At 47.1% G+C, this 27533-nt stretch overlaps 1 protein-coding gene across 1 annotated transcript; it reads right to left on the bottom strand.

Moving 5' to 3' along the window:
• Window positions 1-866: 866 nt before the first annotated feature.
• ASB1 (ankyrin repeat and SOCS box containing 1) lies at window positions 867-25544 on the bottom strand. The gene is made up of 5 exons (XM_012473479.2): window positions 25496-25544; window positions 19455-19596; window positions 17125-17427; window positions 8332-8717; window positions 867-6681 (listed from the first exon to the last, which is right to left on the bottom strand). The coding sequence occupies exons 1-5, from the start codon at window positions 25542-25544 to the stop codon at window positions 6554-6556; spliced, it is 1008 nt and encodes a 335-aa protein (XP_012328902.1). The 3' UTR covers window positions 867-6553.
• Between the last annotated feature and the right edge of the window lie 1989 nt (window positions 25545-27533).

Raw genomic sequence — 27533 nt, 5'->3', positions numbered from 1 at the left:
TCCACTGTGTTAGCACTAGGTTAGCGGAGCCCTTGTAATCTAGAAACTTACAGCCGTCATTCTCAGAAGCCTTTTATTCACTGGGATCCACTGAGAGACGTGTAAGAGCATTTCCTGGGCCACGTTATGTATGAGTAACTTTAGGTCCTTCCTTTTAGGCTGGTGAGATTCCCTTCAAATAAGCCTCTTTCTGCTTTCTTACGAGAGGATACGATTGAGCTGACTTCAGACGCTGAAGGCTGAAAGCGGCACACCTCCTCTGGCCTTTCACTCCTCTGGTTTGAGGTAGGCACAGTTACCCAACTGTGTGGAATGGGGAGTCTAACAGCTTCTGAAACAGGCCTCTGCTCCTGGTTTCACCTTATCTCACAACTACTTCCAGAAGAACCTTGAACTGGCAATTCCAGAGCCTCTGGGAGCTCTGCAATACAACTCAGATGCTCAGATGTTCCCATTTCTTTCTTACACTGTAGATTTCTCAGGTGTTTCTAAGTCAGCTACCATTTACCTAATTTCTGGAGAGCTTTCCAATTTTGTTGTGATTTTTAATCATCCTAGTGGATTTATGCTTTTTTAAAAAAAATTCCCTGTCATTTCCATGGGATTTCAATGGTAAACAGCCACACCTAGCTGCACAGGAGGCTGAGGAATGAAGCCTTTATTCTGGGAATCCAAGTACTGAGTCGTATCACCACAGATGGAAACAGTGGATGGTGATGGGAACTAGCAATCTCTGCCACATAAATCCAGCTAGTTTTGAGGCAGAGAGACTGAGGCTGCTCGAGATAAAAGCCTTCTTTGCAGGAGGGCAGGAGAGGTGGCAGAGGTTCTGGGACAAGCAATGAAGAGAAAGAACACGCCAGGAGTCGCTGACAGATGAATGCATGTCTTTATTTAGTTCATTCATTCCAGGTTCATCCCAAATTTTCACATCTCACCCACCCACTGTCAAAACAGGTCCCATATAACAGGGGGCCAAAAACAACAGGCTTGCCCACAGTCTCCATCACTTCCCACCCCACAGAACACTGGGGGGACAATGGCACCTTGCTTGAAATCCACAGGTTTCAAACACTTTTAGGGGCACAACTCTCTTCAAACTGGAAACCACAAGCCACTAAGTAAAACAGACAGTCAGGGAGTTTCAACCTGGGCAGCATTTGGGGTACGTCCCTGGAGCCCCAAGTTCCTTTAGAGCAGTTAAAAACTTCTGCTTCAGAGTCCTTCTTTCTACCTAATCACTTGAAACTTTCCATAGAAAGAAAAAAGAAAAAAGAACTCCCTTCTTGAAATGTGCACACCGATTTCATATGACAACACTTCCACCTGTTGAAATAAATAGTCCACAAAATTAAGGCATTTTGGGGGAATTAGAGGGAAATAAAGCATTTATTAAAGTTACAACAGCATATCAAAAATGTCCGTTATGCTTTTGAAAGCTCTTAACTAGGCACAAGGGCAGAAACAGTCATGGTCCCAGCCACTGCAGGCACACACGTATCCATTACCAAAGCAGAAAAGGAGACAGAGGGCCGGCGGCGAGCATTCTCTTCAGCAGGTCCCCAGGCACCAGGCCCCGCTGCAAGTCATGCCTCACATGCCCAACAGCAAAGAAAAGCAGTGGGAGCTGTGCAGACACCGCAGGGCAGGGCACTGCCAGCTCAATTACAGCAGCAACTGCACACACGAGACAGCTTGTTCATAAACGCCACTCTCAAACTGGTTTTATGGACATCCATATGCTACCAAGTATATCTAAGAGATCTTGAAATCAAAGCAACATAAAAAAAGAGACTCGCCTCCATTCCAGGCACTGAGCAATCACATGTCAAGGCAACAGAAGTCCCCCTTCTGCCCCCACTCACTTCTCCATCCCACTGTCTGCTGAGAATTTACGGTATTTATGCCACACATCACCGTGCACCTCAAAATCTAAACATTCCTCTCTGTGGAATTTCTCCTAGGACGTGAATCCCACCAACTTGCATCATGGAACCACCTAAACTATTTCATTCCACACTGAGAGATTCAGGTTTGGAGGGAGAAGAGGGAAGTGAGGTGTAAGTGAGAAAGGAGGTCATGTGGCCCAAACAGGTTCTTCCAGGACAGCGATCCGAGCTGGTGGAGATCCAGGTCCTGGAGGCCAGGCCTGCCTGCTGAGTGCAGACGGCCAGGTGAGGAAGCAGAAGCTGCAGCCCCAGAGCCAGAAGACCCACACTAGTGTCATCACCAACATACAGGGGGCCACAGGCTCCCAGGGTCCAGGTTAAGGGGGACAGTCCTCACCGAAGGCCACACCAACTTCCTGTGAGTATGTCTCATGGATCCAGAGGTAGCCAGAGGCCCATCCCCACAGGTGTTTGCACTTCCTAAAACCGCATGCAGCGATCTCCCAACTTGTTCTTGGACAGTGAGGCAGTGGAAATGCTGCAGTGCTCTTTGCCAGTGGACAGGCTGTTTAAGAACCCAAGAGGAATTTCTCACCAATACATAAATACACACCACAGCTAGACTTCAATTCCCTGACTTTGGGGTTTCAAAGACAGGCGAACTGAAGAAGAAATTCTGGGGCTGACAAACGGCAGCCAATGTTTTGTTTTGCAACCAAGAGCATTTCAAAAGCAAAACTATTGCCCTCCACTTTCACCTTCATTACATAAAAGGACATTTTATCATCCAAATCAGGACAAAAATAACCTCGGAATAAAAGACAATCCTTCAAGTTGAATAAACGTGACTTCATCAATTATTTACCATGCTGTTTTCATACGCCTCACCTGCATAAAGCACTCCATCCCCATGCTACACTGTGGGCCACAAGGACTCTGGTCCATTGGGGCCCAAGGTCCAGCTGAGATCTCCCGGGTCACAGGCTCCTCCAGCCATCACCTCAAATGCGTTTGCACTGAGAACAGGGACAAGTCACCACAACAGCAGTTTCCACGCACATGGGGACTGTGTGTGTAATACAGGTGCTTTCCCAAGTGACCCCACAAAACCCCGCTGGCAAGGCACAGCAGGAAGCCCTGTCCCTGTCTAAAGTAGAGTCACCACTGTGAACAGGGACTTGGCCAAGGCCACACGGATAGCAGCAAAGCACAGGCCAAGCGTCTCCCGCAGGCAGACTCTCCCTTGCCTCAGCCCTATGTCTCCTGTATCTTCCTCTCTTCCTCTTTCTCTCAAGAACGTTTAATTTGAAGGATCAATTCATAGAAAAAGAAAAAAGAAAACTTACTTAAAACAATTGTCCTTTCTCTTTAAAATTATCTATTTAACAAATACATTTTAACTAAACTTTCAAATGTCAAAAGAAAACACCAAAAAACAAGCATTGTTGCCTTAAACACTTTTCTGCAACAAGGCAGAATATAAATTAAATAAATAAATAAATAACATGAGTGATACAAAGAGTCACAGAATGTGGGTAATACCGATGGGTTTATCTAAAACCCCTCACCCGGGACTCCAAAGCTGAATTCTCAGAGGTATTAACGTTGTCCCCCACCCCACCCCGGCCCGGCCCAGCCCAGCCCACCTGTTGACAGCAGCCAAGGCCCAGGGCCCAGGACTCTGTTCAACAGCCAGCAGCTGCCCTGGAAGTGGTGACGGGACAGTCAGACGCTCCTGGGATGCAGCCAGGGGCAACCTTCAGGCTCCTTCCCACCAGCCCATTGAGCCCTTCTCCTGGGGAGGACTCTGGGCCAATCAGGCAGCAGCCTCACTGAGGACCACGTTTCCCTGTGCCGCAAGACTCAGGCGCCCCAGGGCTTAGGAAGGTGATTTTATAAAGTGCTCAGGTGGAGAGTGCAACTCTTTCCCATCCTTGCCAATAGAATAAAAAGGGAGCTTTAGTGAAGGGAGTATCACTAAAATCCAGGAGGAATTCCCTTAGCTACCCACACTGTTTTCAGATTCATGTTTGGCAGCTATGAAACAAGACACCAAACTTCCAAGTTGTTTGGATTCTGAAAAAGTCCACAAAGCCTGGCTTGAACAAAGAGGAAGTTGAATATGTCCTCTGCAAATGAAAAGCTGAGACCCTAGACACCTGCAGGCCAGCCAGGGCAGGCCACAGGCCAGGGAAGGGATGCAAGAGGCCCCTCCTCCAGCTCTTTCTCTTTCCAGACACATCATTCCCTGGCCAGGTCTGGGTGAGGCTCCTCTGCAAGGATCCATTCAGTCCATTCCTTCTAAAGACCGGAGGCAGCGGCCTGATCCATCAGAAGCAGGCCCTGCACTGTACAAAGAAGCGTGATGCCCACGCTGCCACACGTAGGTCCTCACCTCTGTGCAGCCTGAAGGTCACACCAGCGCACTCATACATGGGACTCCCATGAGGCAGCATTCCCAGGTGCTGCTTCCCAAAAGGTCCAAGAACTGAGCCACCTTCTACACCAGGAAGGGCTGGGGAGGCCTCGTCCTTACCAGGCCCCTGCAGAAAGCACTCAGTAGGGCAGACACAGAGCATGTCGTGTGTCTACAACATGGCTCACCTCAAGAAAAGCCACCCTCCTCTCCTACCCTGAACCCAAAGGGCAGCAGGAAGAAGAGACTCAAGAGGTGAGAGGGGCTAAACAGTAAGCCCGGAAAGAGCCCAGAGTGCAGGGAGCTAAGCTGCCTCCTTGAAAGCCCCTCTCAGCGCTACCAGGGTGATGAGCCACTGCCTATGACCTCCAGTGACAAGGCCCAGCCCACTTTGGTGGCTCCAACTTCCATATCATCATTCCTTAACCCCCTATAGCTCCTGCCCCAGCCCCAGCCCAATTTTTGTCCTAGTCCCACTTTGGGTGCCACAAAGAACACACCTACCCCTTCTCCCGGGCTGAAGCCCAGCAGCACCCGGCTCTGGCTGTCCTGGCCCTCCCCAGCCGCTCACCACCTGCGGTTCCTCTCCTCTCTTGGGAAGACTCTCCTGACTTCAGCAGGACCCAATCTCAAGCTCCCCTTGGGAACAGCACACAGCCCACATTTACACAACCATCACAGCTTCTCACAGTGTCACCTCAGCTGAGCAAACACCTCCAGGATTGCGCTTCTCCTCTCAATCACCCGAGGACTGTTCTTCCTTTCAGAACTCCATCTGCACACAACCGGGCCAGCTGAGGTGACCCACACAGAGCCCATTTGTGACACAGGGGGTCGGGGGTATAGAACTCCATCCTCAGGCTGTAGAATGCAATAATGGCCAGGCACTGCCTGCCTGCTAAGACACACAGTGATGCTAATAAGTAAAACAATGTCATTGTTCAATTTTTACAAATTGGATTTCTCTTATTATAGAAAATCTAAACAGATTTGAAATCTGCTCCTTCCTAAATATATCTGAAGTCCAGAATCACCATGGATCCACACAATGGTCCTCATGGGCTCCAAATGACAAAATGTGATGTGATTCATGGGAAATAGCAGCAACCTGGGAGAGCTCTGAGGCCGCAGTCACCTGCCCACCTGCCGGTGACCCTCAAACCTGGCAGCGTAGCCCTGGGTGAGGGGAAGCCCCACCCATGCAGCCAAAGCTATCAGCAGTGATAACCCAGGTCATCTCTCTCCCCTGCCACGGTTCCCAGCAGGCCAGGAAAGACTTCTGACCTCACTGCTATCCCCTTGCGTAGATTCTAGAAGCAGCTACTGAGACAAAAAAGAGCCATCAACCAACTGCCAGATGTTCTGTCCACTGGATACCATGTACCTGGAGGCTAGAACCATCCAGAGGACCCACTGCCTTTTTCATTTTCTGGTGTGTGTAGGGGACAGGAGACAGTGCCGCGGGCATTTTCCTCGCCTGTTAGAACTGGCAGTGAATGCTGTTGGAACAGTCCTTGTTCCCAAGGAAGGCAGTCATTTCCTGGGCAGTTTGGTGTGGGCCTCCTAAAATCAATCACTGGAAGCTCCCTAAGGTGAAGTGGCAGAAAAATCATGACACCTGATGAGAGGCACAGTAGGTATCAGAACAGGTGCTGTGCAGCCAGAAAACCAGCCCTGAAGAAGACAATCACTACGACACCTGACCACAGAGAGAGGCCTGAAGTGCAAGGAAGGGGTGTGTGTATGACTAGTGCATGTTACCCCAGGAGCAGGGAAAACAAACTAGCAAGTTCATGAACTGCATTTCTGTCCTCTGTTTTGCTTACAAAACTCCCTTTTCACTTAAGATACTAGGCTTTAATCAAACAATCAAATTGAGAAGTAGAAAAATAAATAGAAGCACAGTTCCAGAAGTGCTAGGAGTCTTCCCTCCAGGGAAATTACTAGGCCTCCAACCTCAGCCCCTACGTGTACATACTCCATGGCCCGTTACATTCATATGCAACTGAAAATCCAAAATACAGAACTTGGGAAAAACAAGAATAACTTTTGTATAAGCCTCTCGGCTGACAACGACCCAAGGACTGTTCAGCGGCCCAGGCACCTGAGGAGGAATCACAGTCCACTAGAGCGTCTTCTGTAGCAACAGCCACCAGGATACCGCCGGCAGCACAGCACGCGGGACTCGGTATCCACCTTCCCTGCAGATCACCTTCTCCCTCACTGGAATCAACCGCTGCACTGAGAACTACTCATGAAGTAGAAACTTCTTTATGGGGTCTGGCAGAGGCAGTGAAGGAATCAGATGAAGCCGGTATTTGCCTAGAGTTCTTCTCACAGCCACACGGCACAAACTCAGCAAGGTTCTGGGAACACCTGGAGGTCAGGGGAAGAAAGGGAGGGACAGAGAAAGGTTAATTCTATCCTAGCTCTAGAGAGCAAAGGCAGCTGGGACTGGCAGCCAGAACTGCACAAATGCTCACTACCAACTTCAAAATGCTCAGTAGACACAAAGTGATGGCTTTTCCTGATGGATGAAGAGAGGAGGCCCCAGGGAGGAAGGTCTTCTAATCTGCTCCTTCTGTTGGAGGAAGGAGCGAAACTTTTACAGCCTCATTAACCCAGGCATCTGCTCCCTGGGTCGCAACTTGACCATGTTTAATGCACTAGACAAAGAAATCAGAGTGGACCATTGAAGGTCCTGGCAGGTGCAAGCCGCTGGCACCCAGCCTCTGTCAGCCTCTTCTCTTGGTCAAACCCTGAAGCTCCACAAGAACCTAAGGAACACGAGCGGAGCAGTGCCTGAGGGGCACAGGCTGACGACTTTGCTCCCAATGAAAAGAGCGCAGCCAAGTTCTGCCTCAGTTAGCGAGGAAGCTGATGAGTGGAACAGTCATGAAAGCAAGCTGCTTTTTCTATCAGTATGGTTCCCAGCTGACCATTAACTATTTGCGGGAAGGCTACACAGGAGCATGCTTTAATGAACTGGTTTAGGGAAATCGAGTAACAAAAACACAATGAATTTAGTCCTTTGAGAAGTAGGGGGAAGGAAGAGGTTATCAACTTGGAGGTCTCGGGACCCAGTCTGGGAGCGGCGGGAGAGGGAGACGTGTGGGCAGGAGGTCAAAGAGGACATAGGAGGTCAGTGTCTGAATCCCAGTGAGAGCCTCAGATGACAAGACCAAGCCACGGATCAATTCCAATCTCTTGTGCTATTGATGCATTAATTGTTAAAAAAAAATCCTTCTTCATAAATAAGCAGACTAGGAACTTTATTTTAACAAAACTGAGGCTTATCACACAATCCAAAATATCGATACTTGAGTGTAACTGAAGAAAGGAAAGTGAGGAACCCTAGAAAGCCACTTACAAGTTGTTTTAAGGGCTCATTTAAAAACCAGGCATAAAAGAAGTCACTGTCTGTAAGAATCTGGGGCCAGAAAGCAGAGCAAAAGGATAAAGAGAATATAATTCTAGGCCAGGGGAGTGGCTCATGCCTATAATCTTAGCACTTTGGGAGGCCGAGGCAGGCAGATCACTTGAGCCTAGGAGTTCAACACAAGCCTGGGCAACATAGCAAAACCTCATCTCTACAAAAAATACAAAAATTAACTAGGCATGGTGTGCATCTATAGTCCCAGCTACTTGGCAGGCTGAAGTGGGAGGATCACACAAGCCCCAGGAAAATACGGCTACAGTGAGCCATGATTGCACCACTGTACTCCAGCCTGGGTGACAGAGCGAGACCCTGTCTCAAAAAAGGAAAGAGAGAGAGAGAACATAATTCTAGGAGTTCTGACAACACACATGTACTTTTAGAGATTTCCTGATATCGATTCTTGGTGACCAGGAATTTAAAGAGAAGATCAATCTGAATAACCGTCTGGAAAACTGTGAGTGCTAACTGAAGATTTTGGCCAAGTGCTCAGTTAGAAGTTTTTTTTGTTTTGTTTTTTGTTTATTGCTACATCTTGATTCATTCAATCAACCCAGCCCACAAGTCAGAGCTGAACTCAGGCCACTTACTTCTGGCCTCTTTAAAGATTTGCAAGGCCTCAGGGTCCACCTTTCTTCTTCCTCTCGACTCTGGACCCAATGACTCCCACTTCACCAGATTCAGGTTGGCTCCAAACTCTACTAGCAGGCTCACGAAGGCTGCCTCACAGCCATGACGCAGGACTGCGTCCATGACGCACCCAGGAGAGCCCCTGTAGAATCCCTGTGTGTTGACAGGACCATTGCAATTGAAGTCAGGGTTCGCTCCAGCCAGAAGGAGCAGCCGGAAGCACTGGAGGTTGTGGTAGGCTGCACTGATATACAAGGGGCAGACCACCAAGGAGGTGAGACGCCGGGAGAATCGGGGCTGGACGTCAGGAGTCAGGTGGTGGTTGACATCAACATCAGCCCCGTACCTGCAGGGAAGAAAGGGAAAGTCAGACTGTGCAGGGGACCGACCACAGCCCACAGATCCCACACCAGGGGCTACAGAAGACTTCACAGATCACATTGATTTGGTGACACCAGGCGCTATAGGAGACTCCACAGATTAGATAGCTTCATTACATCCAGAAAGATAAGGTAGCAGGAAAGAACTTGGAATCCCTGCATATACAATAATTCCTAAGGGACTCCTTCAAACCTTAAAGGTCCAATAATCACAAGGCTATTTAAACTATTTCAGAGCAAAGAAAAAGAAGAGAAACTTCCAAATTCATCTGACAAAATTGGCACAATAGCCCCCAAACCTGACAAAGGCCAAAGCATAGGAAAAACTACCAACTAATTTCATTTATGAGTATCAATTTTAAATCTTCCATAAAATATTAGCCAAAGAGAATCCTAAAGCATATTAAGAAAGCAATATACCATGACCTCATGGGAGTTATCCCAAGAATGCACACAGGCAGCTCCAATATTATAAACACTATGAATATAATCAAATGTAAAACGAGGCTGAGGGGAAATTCCTCTGATTATCTCTGCAGATGCAAAATAAGAAAAAAAAAAAGGAGGGCATATGACAAAACTTAAGAGCTGTGCACGTTTAAAAATGCTCAATAAAACAGAAAGTGACGGCTTTTCTTTTATACATATTTCCTCAGGCCAGAAGTCAGTGTATCATTTAACAGGGAAAGGCTAGAAGCACTCTTGCCAAAGCTGGATCGAGACAGATTGCTGCTTTCCAGCCTCCTAATGAACACGGTGTTAAAAGTACCCTGTGCAATTAGTCAAGAGAAACAATTAAATGCATAAGATTGGAAAATAAGAGGTAAAAAAATCCCTATTTTCAGAGGATACAACATGTCTGAAAAGCCCTAAATAATATGGAAAAACTAACAAGCAATGAGATTACTTATTGAAGTAACAGGTTACAAAACCAATAGCCTTCATATAAAAAGAAAACTCCATTTATGATCACAAAATAAATTTTACAATGACATATCTAAGCATAAACTTAACAATAAATGTCCAAAATTTGCATAAGGTAAATAATAAACTATTACTGAACGTGAACAAAGGTAGACCTAAGAGAATGGAAAGACACGGCACAGTGCTGGGTAAGACTCAACATTGTTAAGATAATTCCCCCTAAATTTATTTTATAAATGAAAATATCATTACTAGAATAAGTTGATTAAAAACATAAATAAATAAAAACAGCATCCCTGAAGCTGCATTAGTTGATTTATCAAGTTCATCTGTAAGATCAAACAAGATGAAAAAGTCAAGCAATAATGTAGGGTGGGAGGTAGCCACGCCATAAGTGAAATTTACTATAAAGGCTAAAAATAAAACTGTGGTATTGGTATGTGAACGAAATTGACAGAATAATGGAACTTTACAGAAAATCTTGAAATGGGCCAAATTGCATATAGAAATTTCATATATAAATAAAGGCAGGATCTCAAATAAGGGAGGGATGTGGATGTCTTAATATGTGTTTTTTGGGATAACTGGACATCCATATGGAAGAAGGTAAAAGTAAATCCATTCACCATAGCATATACTGGAATACATTCCAAATGAATCAGAATTTAAAACGTGAAATATGAAACCATGCAAAAACTAGAAAAAACCTCTAAGTAAAATTTGCCTAATTCTGACACAAAATCCACAACAAAAATGTTTTTAACATAAAAATTTTGAAAAGAAAAACTTTTGCATGGCATTAGCATGACAGAACAATATAAGCAAAGTAAAACAATCAATGAAAAATTGGGGAAAAATGTTACAAAGCGTTAATATCCCTAACATATAAAGAGCTTCTAAAAGAAAAAGACCAATAGCCCTGTAGAAAAAAATAGAGAGATGGGGACAGGCACAGTGGCTCACACCTATAATCCCAGCACTTTGGGAGGCCAAGGCAGGCAGATCACCTGAGGTCAGGAGTTTGAAACTAGCCTGGTCAACACAGCAAAACCCTGTCGCTACTAAAAATACAAATGTTAGCTGGGCGTGGTGTCACGCACCTGTGATCCCAGCTACTCAGGAGGCTGAAGCAAGACAATTGCTTCAACCTGGGAGGCAGAGGTTGCAGTGAGCAGAGCTGGTGCCACTGCACTCCAGCCTAGGCAACAGATCGAGACTCCATCTTGAAAAAAAGAAAAAGAAAAGTCAGAGAGATGGACAGCTACAAATGGTTCTTAGCCACAGGAAAAGACACTCAGCCTCACTCAAAACAGAAATGCAAATTAAAACTATTCTGAGATATCACTTCTCACCTATCAGATTGGGAAAAATCCAAAAATTTATTGACCAGGTTAGAAAACAGAAAGTCTCACTCATTGTTTGAGCAATGAAAAGTAAACACTCCCCCTATGGAGGGGGGAAATCTGTCAATCACTAGCAAAATTATATGTATTTAACCTGTCAATCAATTACATTTCTCAGGATCTATTTCCAAAACACATCTGCAAAACTATGAAAAAATGTATGCACAAGACAATTCATTAAAGCACTATCCATAACAGCTGGAGACAGTAAACCACCCACATGTCCACTAACAGGGGACTGGCTGAATGAACTTCGGCTCATCTGCACAATGCAGCACTGTGCAGCTCTGAAAGGAGTGAGGAGGGCTGCTATACACTGCTCCAGAACGGCCTCCAAGCACAGGAAGAGGGGGAGGAAGCAGGACAGTGAGAGTGGACAGTCCACTACTGCTTCTATGGGGGAGCAGGTTGCAGTGTGCTTATGGTAAACCATGGAATTTTTTAATGGTTATCTACTGGGAAGGGAGAGAACAGGATGAAGGAGACAAGGATACAAGCTAGACTTCCAAAAATTTGTACATTGACCAAGCATGGTGGCTCATGCCTGTAATCCCAACACTTTGGGAGGCCAAGGCAGGCAGATCACTTGAGGCCAGGTGTTCGCTAGCCAATATGGCAAAACCCAGTCTCTACTAAAAATACAAAAAAAAATTAGCTGAGTATGGTAGCATACACCTGTAGTCACAGCTACTCAGGAGGCTGAGGCATGACAGTTACTTGAACCCAGGAGGCAGAGGCTGCAGTGAGCCAAGATTGTGCCACTGCACTACAGCCTGGGCAACAGAGCGAGAATGTCTCAAAAAAAAACGTATACCTTGTTTTATTTGACTTTGGAACCATGTAAATTTTTTATGTTGTAAAACAAAATTAACTAAAAAGCAATCCTTAAAAGTTGAAAGCAGCCAGGCGTGGTGGCTCATGCCTATAATCCTAGCACTTTGGGAGGCAGAGGCAGGCGGATCACCTGAGGTCAGGAGTTCGAGACCAGCCTGACCAACTTGGCAAAATCCCGTCTCTACTAAAAATACAAAAACTAGCTAGGCGTGCTGGCCAGCACCTGTAATCCCAGCTATTCGGGAGGCTGAGGCAGGAAAATTGCTTAAACCCAGGGAAGCAGAGGTTGCAGTGAACTGAGACTGCACTACACTCCAGCCTAGGCAACAGAGTGTGACTCTGTCTCAAAAAGAAAAAATTTTTTTAAGCAAAAAGAAACACATGAACTCAATCAGGTATCTACCTGGTGCCACAACGCGCTGCCCACAAGGACGTCTTTCTTTTCAGGCACACTAAACATCCAGACTCCCGTGATTAGCACAGACCACTCCCAGTGCCAGGTTCACTTGGAAGGCCCCAGGCCAGGACGCACAGCTTGCTGGCAGGGGAGCGTCATGCAGCTCTCCACAGGGGTATGCACACGGCCATGAGCAAGGTAACCCCTAGGCTGCCCCTCCTGACCCCCAGCAGCAGCCTGGATAGGAGGAAACAAATCTCACACAGGGCAGGTGCAGGAGCCCCCTGACTTAGAAGCCTCATTGTCCACCAAAGCCAATCTCTAAATGACTCCACTGACTTTACCTGCCCTTGTCACTCTGCTCAGAGATGACCAAATACACTGCTCTCTATCAGGCACTTAGGGTTCTTCCAGGCCAAGTCCAAACTCCTAATCATTTTTACTCTGAACAGGGATCAGCCAATGAGGGGGCCCTGGCTCCCAGAGTCCTGGCAAAGTGAGGCCACCTGTCAAGAATGGCTACCTGGCATGAGGTATAAGAGCACAAACAGGCCAGGAGCCATGTATGGGAAGGGGCCACAAAAGGAGGCTATCTGGTGCCACACAGGGGACAACATAGCCAACACAGGTAGTGTGTGAAGAGGGGCAGGGGAGCCAGGTTCTCACTGGTGAAAGGAAGAAACTAGGAAGAACCTTGTGGCGTTAGCCTGGATTAAGGATAGCCAGGTGAACTCTTGTAATCTCAGCACTTTGGGAGGCCGAGGCAGGTAGATCATGAGGTCAGAAGTTCAAGACCAGCCTGACCAACGTGGTGAAACTCCATCTCTACTAAAAATGCAAAAAAAATAGCCGGGCGTGGTGGTGAGCACCTGTAATCCTAGCTCCTTGGGAGGCTGAGGCAGGGGAATTGCTAGAACCAGGGGGGTGGAGGTTGCAGTGAGCCGAGATCACACCACTGCACTCCAGCCTGGGTGACAGAGCGAGACTCTGTCTTAAAAAATAAAAAAATAAATATAGACAAAAATGTGGAATGTACATAAAACCTTAGCTTGGTCCAGGAGGAGGGTGTGAAAACAGTGACACCCCAAAAGCAACAGGCACTCCTAGCCTCCAGATGTAGGTTTCTGCACACCATTCTTCACTAAAAGAAACCTTGGAGAAATGACTTATTCCAGGACTGAGACAGTCAAAGTGCAAGATGAGCCCAGAATATCTTGTTCCATGAGAAAGGAACTACTCACAAAATGATAAGGACACGTCAAAAGGACAGAGACGGCTTGAAGCAGCTATCAATAGCCAAATCTGGGACAATATGAATTTCAAATTAAGTAACAATAATAATGAATTATAACTCATTGAATAATACAGAAACCATGAGTCTATACTAACAAATAAATAAACGAACAATTAAAAATCTGAGCTGAACAGGATATATACATGGTTGCAGAGCACCTCTCCGCAGAATCCTAATTACAGAGAGAACAGGAATAGCTTTACAGTACCGAAACACGGCAGGCACCATCTTCATCAAGTAACGGAAGTGAGTATCAGCAGTAATGGACACACTGAGATCACATGCAGCCTGACGGAGGGAATGGGAACACAACCTCACTTCAAGATTCCTGCCCAAAACGCATTAGTGACTCTCATCTGAGTAAACATCAGAGTCAGCACCTGTTTTCTTGAGCTTTCGTCAGCCCCACACGGTCCCACAATGTCTCACAAGATTCACCACCACCAAAGTATTTCATTTGAAAATAGGAAAGGGGAGTATGTGGAGAGCAGCGATGGCAGGGCCAGAACACACAGGGCGCGGGGAGGCCAGAACAGCGTCGTCTTCCATGCCACAATCACAGCGCTGGCCGACAGGAATGGCCCGCAACCAAGCTTTCCAAGCGCCTCCTCAGCACCACCACAGAAACGTTCCCCTGGAACCGAAACAGCTGCTTTCAGGCAACACAGGACTGAGGACGAGCACATGGACCAACACGCTTACATGACAATTTAGCTTCCACAACAAACACAAACATCACTCCCTTTCCAAGACATTCTAGGCGTGACAGGGGAAGCATTCTAAAACACACAGAACGAACAAGAAATTCATATTTCATTTCATACACCCAACCAATTAAGCAAAGGAAAACTAGATCTCAAGCAGTGATGGCTTTTTTCTCCTTATTCTTAGGGAAAATCTTCCAAAACATTTGTAATGTTGGGCAATATGACAATCTGGTATAAGCTGAGCTGTGGGAAAGATAGCCCTTCATCCACTCATAAAAATATACTGGATGAGATCCAGTTAATTTTAATCCTGAATTTTTTCCAAATTCTTCTATTGCGTTTAATATCACTGTCAAGGAAACACTGGGAGAACTCAATAAATCAATATAACTTTTGCACATACAGAAATACCATTCTGTACCTTTTCTCTAAAATATGAGCAATATATACCAAGGGAATTTATAAATAACAAAATGGAGGTGACTTATAGAGGGACAGAAAATTGCAATCGTGAAAGATGAGAGCCCTGTCTAAGAGGGAACTGGCACAGGGAAGGCAGAGCCAAGTTATTTCCAGATAACATTGCTGTTCAGTAACTTAACCACATCACTCTTCCTTCCAACAGTCAATTATCTTGGAATTTAGACTATAGGAAACTTTTTAATAGAATAATATATGTTCTTGGTACTGCCTTGTAAAAGCAATGTCCTGTGCTCCAGTGAGGGAATAAGATGACTTAGTAATATTTTCACAAGAAGGGCATCTGTGTACATACTTCTCGGTCGGCCTACAGGTAACAAAGTACTTGTGCATCATGAATTGACTGAAATGCCCAAAGGCTTTAGAAAGCCTTAAAAAGAGGAAAAAAGCCTCGCAGCTTTAGCATCCTCTTAACATAACAACCTTACCACTCTCATTTCTTTATCCTCCCAAAAGCCAATTGTGTAGCTATTTAATTTATAAAACCGGAAAAGCTTATTCTCAGTGCCTAATTTAAAAACCATGTTCTGTGCTGGGTAAAGGGAATGTCAGGTCCCTGCTCCTCAGAACCAACCTGGCTGCAGCCTCTAACAACAGAACGCTTACCTAATCCTTTCCAACACGGAAACATTTGCTGAGAATGAGCTACCTAAACTGCACCCTGTCCAAATGCAGAGCAATTTGGTCTCCAGAGTAAGGGAGGGAAAAAACCACCTTTGCTGGAAAGAAGTCACTAGAAACATGAAAAATAAAAAAAACAATCTGGTTCCAAAGGGAAAAAAAAAGGCAACCATTAGTATGATTAAAATAAGACGTAAACGTAATACAATGGAAGGGGAAAGCAATAAAAACGTACATGAAGAAAAGATATCAAATGCAAATAGTTACAAAACAGAAAGGTAACAGAAACAGACCCTAACATCAGCTACAGCAATAACGTTAACTGTATTAAAAAGCAAAAACGCCTAGACAAATAGTTCTACACAAGTGCAAACAGAACTACTGAAACGCACTAGGATTAAAAATATTATATAATGCCATGTAAACTGGCCTTAAATGAAACTAACAGTGCTCTTGTTTTGACAGAGCATCATACATAAGCAGGAATTTTTATGATCTCAATTACCATGAACATTTTCAAAACAAAACCTATTCAAAGTACAAAGGGAAAAATGGCAAAATCACAAATGTGATCAGAGACTAACAGACTTCTTTAAATTTCTGGCAGATCCAATGGCAAGAAAATTAAAAAAAAAAAAAAAAAAGAGAGAGCGTTAACCTAATTTAGGTTAACAAAGTATCATATGTAAATAAAACACCCATGGTCATGTACTTGTTTCAAGCATTCACAACAATGTAATCTGACATTAATAAGTAACAATAAGGCCAGCACAGTGGTGCACAGCTACAGTGTCACCTACCAGGAAGGCTGAGACTGGAGGATCACTTGGACCCAGGAGATTGGTGTAGTGAGCTATGATCACACCACAGCACTCAAGCCTGGGCAACAAAGTTAGACCCCATCTCAAAAACTAAACAAAAATAATAATAATAACTTCTTTAAAATTCAAAGAATCCCCAAAATGAAAACTATATGGTCCATATCATCTGAGCATAATATAATAAAAGTGTTATTAAAACCTTATCTTCCATAACTCTAAGAACAAAGAGGAAAGCGACTTCAATTAGAGCTACTTAAAAAATAAGGAAGAAGCTTAGAGAGGATGATCAAAACTATAGTAAAAGGTTAAGTTAACCTTACAAGTTTTCATTCCTCTTTTTTTTTTTTTTTTTGAGACGGAGTCTCACTCTGGAGTGCAGTGGCACGATCTTGGCTCACTACAACCTACACCTCCCGGGTTCAGGTGATTCTCCTGCCTCAGCCTCCAGAGTAGCAGGGATTACAGGCGCTTGCCACCATGCCCGGCTAATTTTTTTTTTGTATTTTTAGTAGAGATGGGGTTTCACCATCTTGGTCAGAAGGGTCTCGATCTCTTGACCTCGTGATCCACCTGCCTTGGCCTCCCAAAATGCTGGGATTACAGGCATGCACCAAAGTTTTCATTCTTAATCAAAAAAAAAAAAAGACTAAGCATTCAACTTAAAAGGGAAAAAAAATGAAAAATCAGAAAAAGATAAAAGCAGATATAAAGGAACACGTAGGCAGAAAAACAAAGAGAGCTGATAAAGCCAAGAAGCAGCTCTTTACAAAGACCAGCAAAACAGGCAAGTCATCCAACGAAGCGAATTCTAAACAGAGAAAAACTGCAAATACAGCGAAGAAAAGTGAAGTGGCCGCAGGAGCCTGGCGGCCAGGAGCCCCGCAGTACTGACCTGATGAGAGCCTTCAGGATGTCAGCCCGGCCCACACGAGAAGCATGGTAGACAGGGGTGCTGCGATGGTGCCGGCTTCCGTTGGGGTCCGCGCCTGCTTCGAGAAGGATCTGGGCACTCTCTAGGTGCCCGTTCACCACAGCCACATACAGGGCCGTCTGTCCTTTTACGTCCACCAGATCCACCTCAGCCCCCTTCCGGATAAGGAAGTCCACACAGTTCCCATGGCCTGCAGTGGCCGCGATTCGCAACGGTGTGCAGGGGAGCCAGCCACAGCACCAGACAGACTTCTCGTTGATGCGGCTGCAGGAGGATCACAAGGGGGCTCATGAGATGCAGCCCCAGGACAGGGGCAGGCTGCACTGCCCCCCTCGCCCTGGCCCATAGACAGACTCCCGAGGAGGTGACTGACATAGTCCCCCGCTGGTTAATAACACCTCGTTAATGGGCTCTGCCTTCTGAAATGCTTTCACACCTTTCCCCTGTGGAACCTGGGCATGGCAGGGCAGGACAGGCATTACCAGCCCCATTCCAGAGACAGGAAACTCGAGGCATCAGCAGAATGATCAGCATCAATGCTAAGATCCCTAGTTCCTAGATTTCCTGATTGCTGTCCAAAGTGCCTTCCTCTACACAGGTGGAAAGGGTCTGCCTGGGAGGCAGTGCCAAATGAACAGCGCACTCACCCAGGAGTCTGGGTCAGGCCGCTCTTCCTCAGTTACCACATGTGAAGGCTTGAGGCTGGGCCTCTCTCTGGGCCTCAGCATCCTCACCAGGATTAGGTGACTATGTAGGCCCCCCAACCTCTAACACTGAACAAATTATGGCCTAAAGGATCACTAAGGTGGCATGGGGGCTACACCCCAGGCCAACAGCTGCAGAGGAACCTGTCCAGACTCAGCTCTCAGCAGATGTCGCAATCAGACTGCAACTGCCTGCCCCAACCACTAACCCAGCAAGGCAGCAACCGCAACCAGTTCACAGCGAGCTCCCGGTGTAACTGAGAACAAAGCTAAGGGCCCAGAGCATCAAACCAGGCCCCAGGAACATGCAGCAGGAGCAGCTCCGCAAGCCAGCCCTCCGGACTCCGCCGTCAGCTGTGCCCCAGCTCTGACTGCACAGGAAAGTCAAGGGAGGAATGCTCCAGGAACTCATCACCAAAGAAGTGACAAACAGCAACAGGAAAACGTAAAGAAACAGAGACGCCCTGGACCTGAGTAAAGGAAGAATAAACAGTGCTGGGAAAAGCAATAGGAAAGACTTGGTCTGAGGCCTCACTGAACTCTCATTCTACTGTTACATCTGCAAGTTTAATTTAGGTTTGCTTTGGGCTTGAGTCATCCACATTAAATATTTGTATGTGACCCATCCATCTTTATCTGACAGTCCTTTCTGGTATTTTTCTTTTAAAAACTGATATTTTTCTGATGAAATACCACTAAGACATTAGAAGGAAATGAAGAAACATATTCCTGTAGAAATCCTTTTCTTGGAAACTATCCAAAGAAAAGTGGCAGCATGAGTCTCAGCACCGACACGTAGGCACTGCTCCTATCAACACACTGCCACGTGGGTCCTGGAGGAACAGCAGAAACACAAAAGCAGCACGGACAGCTCACGGCTGCGGCTGAATTTAAGCTTTAGCTGGGACTCCAACCTTAAACCCGCAGAAGAATCAGAGAACACTCCAGAGAGCAGGCAAATTCTGCTCTCCCAGGCGTCCTGAGAAGGGAGAGGGAGGGGCAAGCATCGGCTGCCGTGAACGAAGGGCTGGAGCCGTTTTGTGGAGACAGGCAGAGTTTGGCAAGGCCAGGGCAGGGGACCACTGATAAGAACAGTAAGGAGAAAGGTGATGAGGCAGAGGGCCTAAGGCTGAGGCCCAGGTCCGAGGGCAGATGACTGAGGGCCTGAGAAGCAGAGGAGAGGGCGCCAGGGAAGCTGGTGAAGGAAGGTGAACGTACAGAAGCGCCTGAGATCAAGAGCCACAAGAGACCCAAGATGGGGCAGGGCCGCCACTGAAGACAGAAATGGTGCTGACTTCAGGGGTGACATCAGGAGGCTGAGGTCCACAGAGGCCCAGAAGTTGCCAGAAAACACTAAAGTTAATGACAGAGCAGGACCTGAAGTCAGGTCTCCCTGCCCACACTATCTGGCTGTCTCCTACAACTCTGTCCATGCTGCTTCAGTCTCCTTTTTCCCCTTCCTCTAAAACTGGAACACATTCCTCCCAACATCAAGGTCTTTATCTGCAATCCTGACTGTGGGGCTCAGCTTCATGCAGCCCTGCAGGGCTCAAGCGCCCGGACCAGCCCCGGGGCAGCGCTGCTCACCTCCGGTAGCTCTCCTCTTGCAACAGGTTCCTTAGGGTCTGGAGGTCCCCGACGTAGGCTGCATCATGGAGCCTCGTGTCCTCACAGTGCTCCAGCGGATGATCACAAAACTGCTCCCTCAGCCACTCCTTCAGATTACGACCTGCACTGAAGAGAGGGGCTCCTGTTAGCTCAGGGAGGCCCTACCAAGGTTAACCAAAAGAGGGTACCATCTGCAGCAAGTCTTCCCTCTCCCAGCTATGGGGCACATTCAAATGCTCAAGAAATAAATCACAAGCTGGGCATGGTGGCACGCCTATAATCCCAGCTACTCAAGAGGCTGAGGCAGGAGGATCACTTGAGGCCAGGAGTTCAAGACCAGCCTAAGCAACACAGCAAGACCCTATCTGTAAAAACAAAAAGAGAAAATAGTAGAAACTTTCCCTTATAAAACTAGCACATTCCTGACACCAACCCTGACAAGATTAACTTTTAAAAAGTTGGTGGGGCCCAGGAATTATAAGCCAAACCTACTGAAGAATACAGAAGCAAGATCCTAAAGAAAATATTTGCAGATTGAATCAATACTGTACCAAAGAATCTAGCGTGCAATTACTCTATTTACTCCAAGTATATGGGAATATCTTAAAACTGGGAAACTATGAAAGAGAAACATCGTCATCTCCTTCACTACAAAAAAAGACGTAGGGCAAAACCCAAGGGCTGAGTAAATGCTGCCGTCTGCCACATGGATGACGCCCTACCATGCTGCCCTGGGTAATGGCCACAGGGAGGCCTGCCTAAGAAACTCATGAGAAAGGTGCACTTGACCATACGGAAGTTCCACCTCAATAAAAAAGGTTAAAAATACATGTACGTAAACATAAATCCAGCCCATATAATGAAGACTATAAAACTGAAAGGCAACACAAAAGAACAGAATAAGCAGAAAAAACACACCATGCACTTGGATAAAAAGATTCAATATTTAAGGAATTTTAAATAAAGTACGAACCATTTCTTTGGGGTTTTGTTATCAGATGTCACAAAAAATATTCTAAAGTTTATCTGAAAATATAAATAAGGGAGAACTTTTCTGGTTTTTTTAGTAAGTTACAGAGAAAAAGCCCTACCCTACTAGGTAACAGAACGCTCATCAAAATAAAAATTAATAAACCAAACCATCAACGCCCAGAAAGACCTTAGTACAAACAACTCAATACCAGCACCCTTCATTGCACTGCACTTCACTTTATCAAGCTCCAGAGAGAACTGTGTTTTTTACAAACTGACGGTCTGTGGCAACCCTGTATTTATACAACAGGATGTGTTCATTTTGTGTCTTCTGGGTCACAATCTGGTAATTCTTGGAATATTTCAAACTTTTTCATTATTATCTTATCTGTTATGGTGATGAGTGATTTGTGATGTCACTACTGTAATTGTTTTGGGGGGCCACAAACTGTGCCCAAATGAGACAGGGTGCTTAATCCATCCACGTGGTCTGTGTTCTGACTGCTCCACCAACCAGCCGCTCCCTGTTGCTCCCTGTCACTCCCTGTCTCTCTCTCTCTCTCTCCCCTCAGTCCTCCCTGTTCCCCAGACACAGTACTGAAATTAGGCTAATAACCCTACACTGGCTTCTGAGTGTTCAAATTAAAGAAACAGTCATACATCTCTCACTTTAAATTAAAAGCTAGAAATGATTAAGCTTAATGAGAAACGCATGTGGAAAGCTGAGAAAGGTTGAAAGCTAGGCCTCTTGTGCCAAACAGCCAAGTTGTGAATGCAAAGGAAAAGAGCTTGAGGGAAATTAAAAGTGCTATCCCTGTGAACAACACACAATTTATAAGAAAGCAAAACAGCCTTATTGCTGATATAAAGTCTGAGTTGTCTGGAGATACTATCAAGCCAGCCACAACATTCCCTTAGGCCAAAGCCTAATCTAGAACAAGGCCCTAACTCTCTCCAATTCTATGAAGCCTGAGAGAGCTGAGGAAGGTGCAGAAACGAAGTCTAAAGCTAGCAGAGATTGGTTCACAAGGTTTAAAGAAACCATCTCATCACACAAAAGTACAAAGTGAAGCAGCAAGTGCTGACGTGGACACTGCAGCAAGTTATTCAGAAGACGTGGCTAAAAGATAATTGGTGAAGATGGCTACACTAAACAACAGATTTTCAATGTAGAAGAAACAGCCTTCTATTGGAAAAAAGATGCCATCTAGGACTTTCACAGCTACAGAGAAGTCAATGCCTAGTGTCAAAGCTGTAGAGGACAGGCCAACTCTCTTGTTAGGGGCTAACGAAGCCGGTGACTTTAAGCTGAAGTCAGTGCTCACTCACCATTCCAAAACTCCTTCTGCCTATGCACTAAAAACGAAACAACAAAGTCCAGGTGGCAGCACATCTGTTCACAGCATAGTTTAGTGAATATTTTCAGCCCACTGTTGAGACCTACTGCTCAGAAGATCCCTTTCACAATAGTACTGCTCCCTGACAAAGCGCCTAGTCACTCATGAGCTCTCATGGAGATGTACAAGATTCATGCTGTTTTCATGCCTGCAAACATAGCCATTCCACAGCCTGTGGATCAGGGAGTCGTTCTGACTTTCACGTATTAACATCATTTAATACAATTTGTAGGGCTATTGCTGCCATAGATAGTGGTTCCTCTGATGGATCTGGGCAAAAATGAATTAAAAACCTTCAGGAAAGGATTCACCAATCTAGATGTCATTTAGAACATTTGTGATTCATGGGAGGAGGTCAAAATATCAATTTTAACAGGGGTTTGAAAGAAGTTGATTCCAACCCGCATGAATGACTTTGAGGGGATCAAGACTTCAGTGGAGGAAATACCTGCAGATGTGGTGGAAATCACAAGAGAACTAGAATTACAGCCTGCAGATATGAATAAATTACTGCAATCTCATGATAAAACTTGAATGGATGAGGAGTTGTTTCTTACGGATGAGCAAAGAAAGCAGTTTCTTGAGATGAAATCTACTCCTGGTGAAGATGCTGTGAACACTGTCAAAATGACAACAAAGGATTTAGAAGGCGACATACACTTCATTGATAAAGCAGCAGCAGGGCTGAAGAAGACCGATTCCAATTTTGAAAGAAGCTCTACTGTGGGTAAAATGCCATCAAACAATATCTCATGCTACAAAGAAATCTCATGAAAGGAAGAGCCAGTCGATATGGCAACTTCATTGTCATCTAATTTAAGAATTACCACTGCCCCTTGATGAGTCAGGAGCCATCAATACTGGAGCAAGATGCTCCACCAGCAAAAAGTTTGTGACTGATAGCTCAGATGATGGTGAACATTTTTCAGCAATATTTTTTAACTAAAATGTGTACATTTTTAGGCATAATGGTATTATTGCACTTTTAATAGACCATAGCATCATGTAAACATAACTTATATATGCATGGGAAACCAAAAAATTCACATGACTTGCTTTATTGCAGTATTCACTTGATCACAGTGTTCTGGAACTGAACACACACTATCTCCAAGGTATGCCTGAAATTATAAACCAGCATCAAAATCAGCAAGAATGTAAGAGTATTCAACAAATGGCATTTGTACCATTAAGTACTTATTTGGAAATACTGAGTCATTCACCTCACATCATAACCCAAAATAAACACCTGGAGATTTACGTTTTGTAAAAATAGTTACACAGATTTGCAAGTATGTAACAAAGAAAAACACAGACGGCTTGGATTCAAGTCCCTGCCCTGCCATGCTGTCCTAGAGTGAGACCAGACATGCAGGTATAAAGCACGCCCTCCATAAGGGGCTCTTCCAGATGCTGAAATTTTTTTTTTATATTAAAATCAAATCTCTTTTGGTACAATGGGGTGATGAGGAAGTGTCCTTGCCCTCCAGGATTTGAGTCCATTGGGCTGCTCACGCTGATTCCACAACCAGGCCGGCCACAGATCAACAAGCAGGCATGAACAGCTCTTTACGCCACTATCCCTGTCTTCCTTCAGTAACTATCCTCCCCTGTAATTAACCCCACAGTTGTGGTTACCACAGAGTGAAAAAGTTCAAAGTAGGAGTGGGAAAGATTCAGGTGTAAGGCAATAACCAACAGGTAAGCAGCAGCCACAGGACTTTTGCTGAGCTCTCTTCTGGGCCCCCTCTGCTGGCCTCTGTGCTATCCATTTCTGGCCCATCTCAAAAGTAGCCTCAGAATCTTTCCCCAGCTCCAGATTCAAAAGCAACTTCAAGTTTGTGTCTTGCTGACCAGCTATTCCAATAACAACACAACTGCCCCAGGATAGCACTTAAGCTTCAACTGAAAATCTGTTGTCCCTCCACCCCAGGCCCAAACACACTGAATAACAAAACAGCAGTGCATGAGGATATAAAAAGGAGCCCTCGGTTGGGCACAGTGGCTCACGCCTGTAATCCCAGCACTTTGGGACAGAGGCGGCGCAGATCACGAGGTCAAGAGACCGAGACCATCCGGGGCAACATGGTGAAACCCCTTCTCTACTGAAAATACAAAAACTAGGTGGGCATGGTAGCGCATGCCTGTAGTCCCAGCTACTCGGGAGGCTGAGGCAGGAGAATCGCTTGAACCCGGGAGGCGGAGGTTGCAGTGAGCCGAGACTGCACCACTGCACTCCAACCTGGTGACAGCGAGAGACTCCTTCAAAAAAAAAAAGGCCCTCTGTAATGCTATCACTTTAGGATGCCTAGGCCAGGGTATCACCTGAGCTCAGGAGTTCAAGATCAGCCTGGTCAACACGGTGAAATCCCATTTCTATTAAAAATACAAAATTTAGCTGGGCAGCTACTCGGAAGGCTGAAGCAGGAGAATCGCTTGAACCCGGGAGGCGGAGGCTGCAGTGAGCCAAGATCACGCCACTGCAATTCAGCCTGGGCAACAAGGGCTAAACTCCGTCTCAAAAAAAAAAAACATCAAAAAAAGAGGAGCCCTGTGCAGCCGCCAAAGCCAGTGTTTCTTCCCCAGGACCCCTCTCTATACTGGGAAGTAGCTGTTAGTCCTCTTTTTCCCACGGAACACGTCTCATTCCATCTCTCACTCTCACATGGAATGACATCCTAGACCCTAAGGCCCCGGCTGTCTCTGATGTCAAAGTCAATGCCAACCAAAGCCCAGGGTGGTGGATGCTTTGTCTGGCTTGTTCTGGTCACTGCAGTTTCCTCCGCTGGGTCTAGCCAACAGTAGGTCTTCAACAAAAGTCTCTTAAATGATTGGAAGAAGGTGGGGAGGGAGGGAGGGGTGGAAAAAGACTATCCGCACCAGTCTCTAAGTCAATCTTTTGAGATTTTTAACAAATTTCTTGGTTTATTACTAAGAAGGAGAGGAAGAATGTAAAGCCCAGAGCACATGAAACCATTGGCGCGGATGGCAAACTCAGAAATCCGGCAAGAAGGGACTCCTACCACACCACCGGAAAAGAGGAACCTGTCCTGACCGCTTCCTTCACATGTGCGTGGTAGGGGCCCTTCAAGGTGGAGGTAGGATAAGGAGGTTATTTTGGATGGTGGGTGTAAGCCTTTCTAGCTGCCTCTGGACATGCTGTGTCACTGACGAGCTCGCTGGAGATGGCGTCCCCGTTGTCGCTGGTCTGTGCCCGTGGGGGGTGGGAAGGCTGCCCCGCTGTACCACCGGTCACGTCGTGGGTGGCAGAGGGTTGAAAAGGTGCCCGCCCTCCGGGAGGCTTTCCTGATCCGTGCACTCAGAGCTGGAAGGTGGCCCGCGGCCTATTTTTGCAGTTGGGTCATATCAAATTCGTATCGGCTAACCGGAGAGAAGTTACGAGCAAGTTCCACCGGAAAGAAAATCTAGCGCGGGGACTGCACTCGAGGCTGACGAGCCGGCAGCGCGTCCGTGGTGGGGCCGCCCCGCACGACGAGCCGCACTGACCCCCGACCCCGGCCTGCGGGAAGCGGCTCCCTGGCTGCCCGGTGAGCCCGGCCAGCCCGGGACGAGGACGCAGGGCCTCGGCAGGGACGCCAGAGCCAGCCAGAGCCATCCCCACACGCCCCGCGGCAGCCGCGCGCACGTTACCTGCGGACCCCGGCCCCGCCCGCCCGTCTGGGCTGCCGCCCTCCGCCATGAGTGCTTCCGCCTCTGCGGCCGCCACGGGCCCGCCGCGCCCCTCAGGCAGGAAGCAGAGCTGCCTGCGACCACTTCCGGCGCCACGGGCGAAACGGCCGCGTCGGGGTCACGGCTTCCGGCGGGCGCGCGCCAGCCTCACTGGTTTCCGGGTCCGCGCCGCCACTTCCGCCTTCCCTGCCGAGGTGGGTGCTGGCGGGTTCCGGCGTGGACTTCGCGAGTTACCGACTCTCGGGGCGCCGGCTGCGCTGTGGTTTCCCCTCATAAGAAGCCGAGGAGTCGGAAAGCTCGTTGCCTGGGGCAGCAGCCTGGGTCCGGTCGGTCGGGTCGTCCCCGCCGCCACGGACGGGGCGTGGCTTCTGCCGGGTGTGGGCGGGGAACCTCGCGAGCGGGACCCGGGCCTGAGCTAGGCTGGCGGGGTCCCGGCAGGTGCCCACCGAGCCACTAGCAGCCCCGGGAGGGTGGATTCGGAGGCACGGGGAGGGGTGACGGCCCACCGCAGGGCTGAGCGTCGCAGCGTGCTGTTTTGAATGAATGCTCCCCCAAATCCCTTCCATGAAGCCCGCAATCAGCTCGGCGGCTGATGACAGCCAGTGGCTGACGCGGAGTTCATTGAATAAATGAATGCGTTTGTGAACAAACGAGTAACATTCCCTGCACACTCCCAAGTTCAAATATCGCAGCGTCGTCCCACCGTGAGTATTGGTTTTGGTCCTTCAGCACGCATTCCCCTGGGGTCCTCCCATTCTGCCCCGCCGAGTTAGAATGCAGGCCTCAGGCGGGAGGAGGACTGACTTGTTCACAGCACAGCAGGAGACTGATAAGGAAGGACGGAAACCCCTGCAGTCGTGGGCGTGACCTGCTGGCCCATCGTTGTGTACAACACACCAGAGAGTAAGGAAGCCGCAGGCGCAGCCCCGCAAGTGCCCCTGCTGAGGCTGGCCCTGAGTGGCCCAGATACACTGGGTGGGTCCACCTGGGTGCAGACCTGGCAGGCCCTGTGCGGGGTGGAGGCAGGAGTAGGGGTGCTTCCTGCGGTGGTGTTTGGACTTGATGACAGCAGAGAGCACCGCTGACATGAGGGACAGGTGACCGATGATGACGCTGCTCCACCACAGCTGCACATCCAAACTCTTGGAGCTTCAGCAAGTCCGAAGCCTGAAACCGACTCACGTGTTCCTGAATGAATAAACGAAATGCAGTCCATCCACGCAATGCAATAGCGCTCAGCCTTAGAGAGGAAGGAAATCCTGACACATGCCACAACAGGGATGACCTTGAAGACGTTACGATGAGTGAGATAAGCCAGTCACAAAAAGACAAATACAGTACTGTGTGATTCCACTTACGTGAGGTCATAATGTGGAGCAGTGAAATCGTAGAGTGGAGTGGGGGTTGCCAAGGGCTGGGGAAGTGGGGAATGAGGAGTTACTGTTTAATGGGGACGGAGTTTCAGTTGAGGAAGATGAAAAAGTTTTGGAAATTGGTTGCACAACAATGTGAACTGTGATTTAACACTACTGAACTGTGCATTTAAAAAACGTTAAATTTTATGTTCTATATTTTACCGCAATTGCTTTATTTTTTAGAAGAGGCTCTGGTGCAGTCAGTCTGGGGTGTGGGTTGGCCGTTGGGTCGTTCAGAGCGCCCGGGTGACCTAATGTGCAGCCAGGTGAGAGCCAGGTCTCCCAGGGCCTCCGGTGCTCCGCCTGTCTGGTTTCTGTGGGCCCACAGTGAGCGTCCCACGTGTCAGCAGCCTTTGCATCAAGGTATTGAGTGCCCTGAACAGAGCTTCCCTCCTGCTCCTGCAGCTCCACCTCCCCTGCCACGTGTTCCCCTTGGGATCTTGCCTCTTAGAAAAACCTGAGGCTGCATGGCCCGTAGTGGAGAGGTGGCCTCACATCCCTATCTCTGTGCCTCTTAGATGCCCGCAGGGTGCAGTACAGCATCCACAGAACTAGCAGTGCGGGAGCGGGAAGGACACGTAATC

The sequence above is a fragment of the Aotus nancymaae genome, unplaced genomic scaffold (assembly GCF_030222135.1).
Source record: "Aotus nancymaae isolate 86718 unplaced genomic scaffold, 86718_ANA_hifiasm-v0.15.2.pri h1tg000031l, whole genome shotgun sequence".
In the NCBI taxonomy this organism is placed as follows: domain Eukaryota; kingdom Metazoa; phylum Chordata; class Mammalia; order Primates; family Aotidae; genus Aotus; species Aotus nancymaae.
Note: the sequence above shows the minus strand (reverse complement) of the source record. Positions and strands in the feature narration are given on the sequence as shown.

What these genes read in the sequence shown, in the direction of transcription:
- ASB1 (XM_012473479.2), bottom strand. Translation starts at nt 25,544, where the DNA reads ATGGCGGAGGGCGGCAGCCCAGACGGGCGGGCGGGGCCGGGGTCCGCA. An exon ending in GGCGGGGCCGGGGTCCGCAG is followed by an intron (nt 19,597 to 25,495) that starts GTAACGTGCGCG and finishes TCTTCAGTGCAG; the next exon opens with GTCGTAATCTGAAGGAGTGG. An exon ending in AATCTTTAAAGAGGCCAGAA is followed by an intron (nt 6,682 to 8,331) that starts GTAAGTGGCCTG and finishes CCTGACCTCCAG; the next exon opens with GTGTTCCCAGAACCTTGCTG.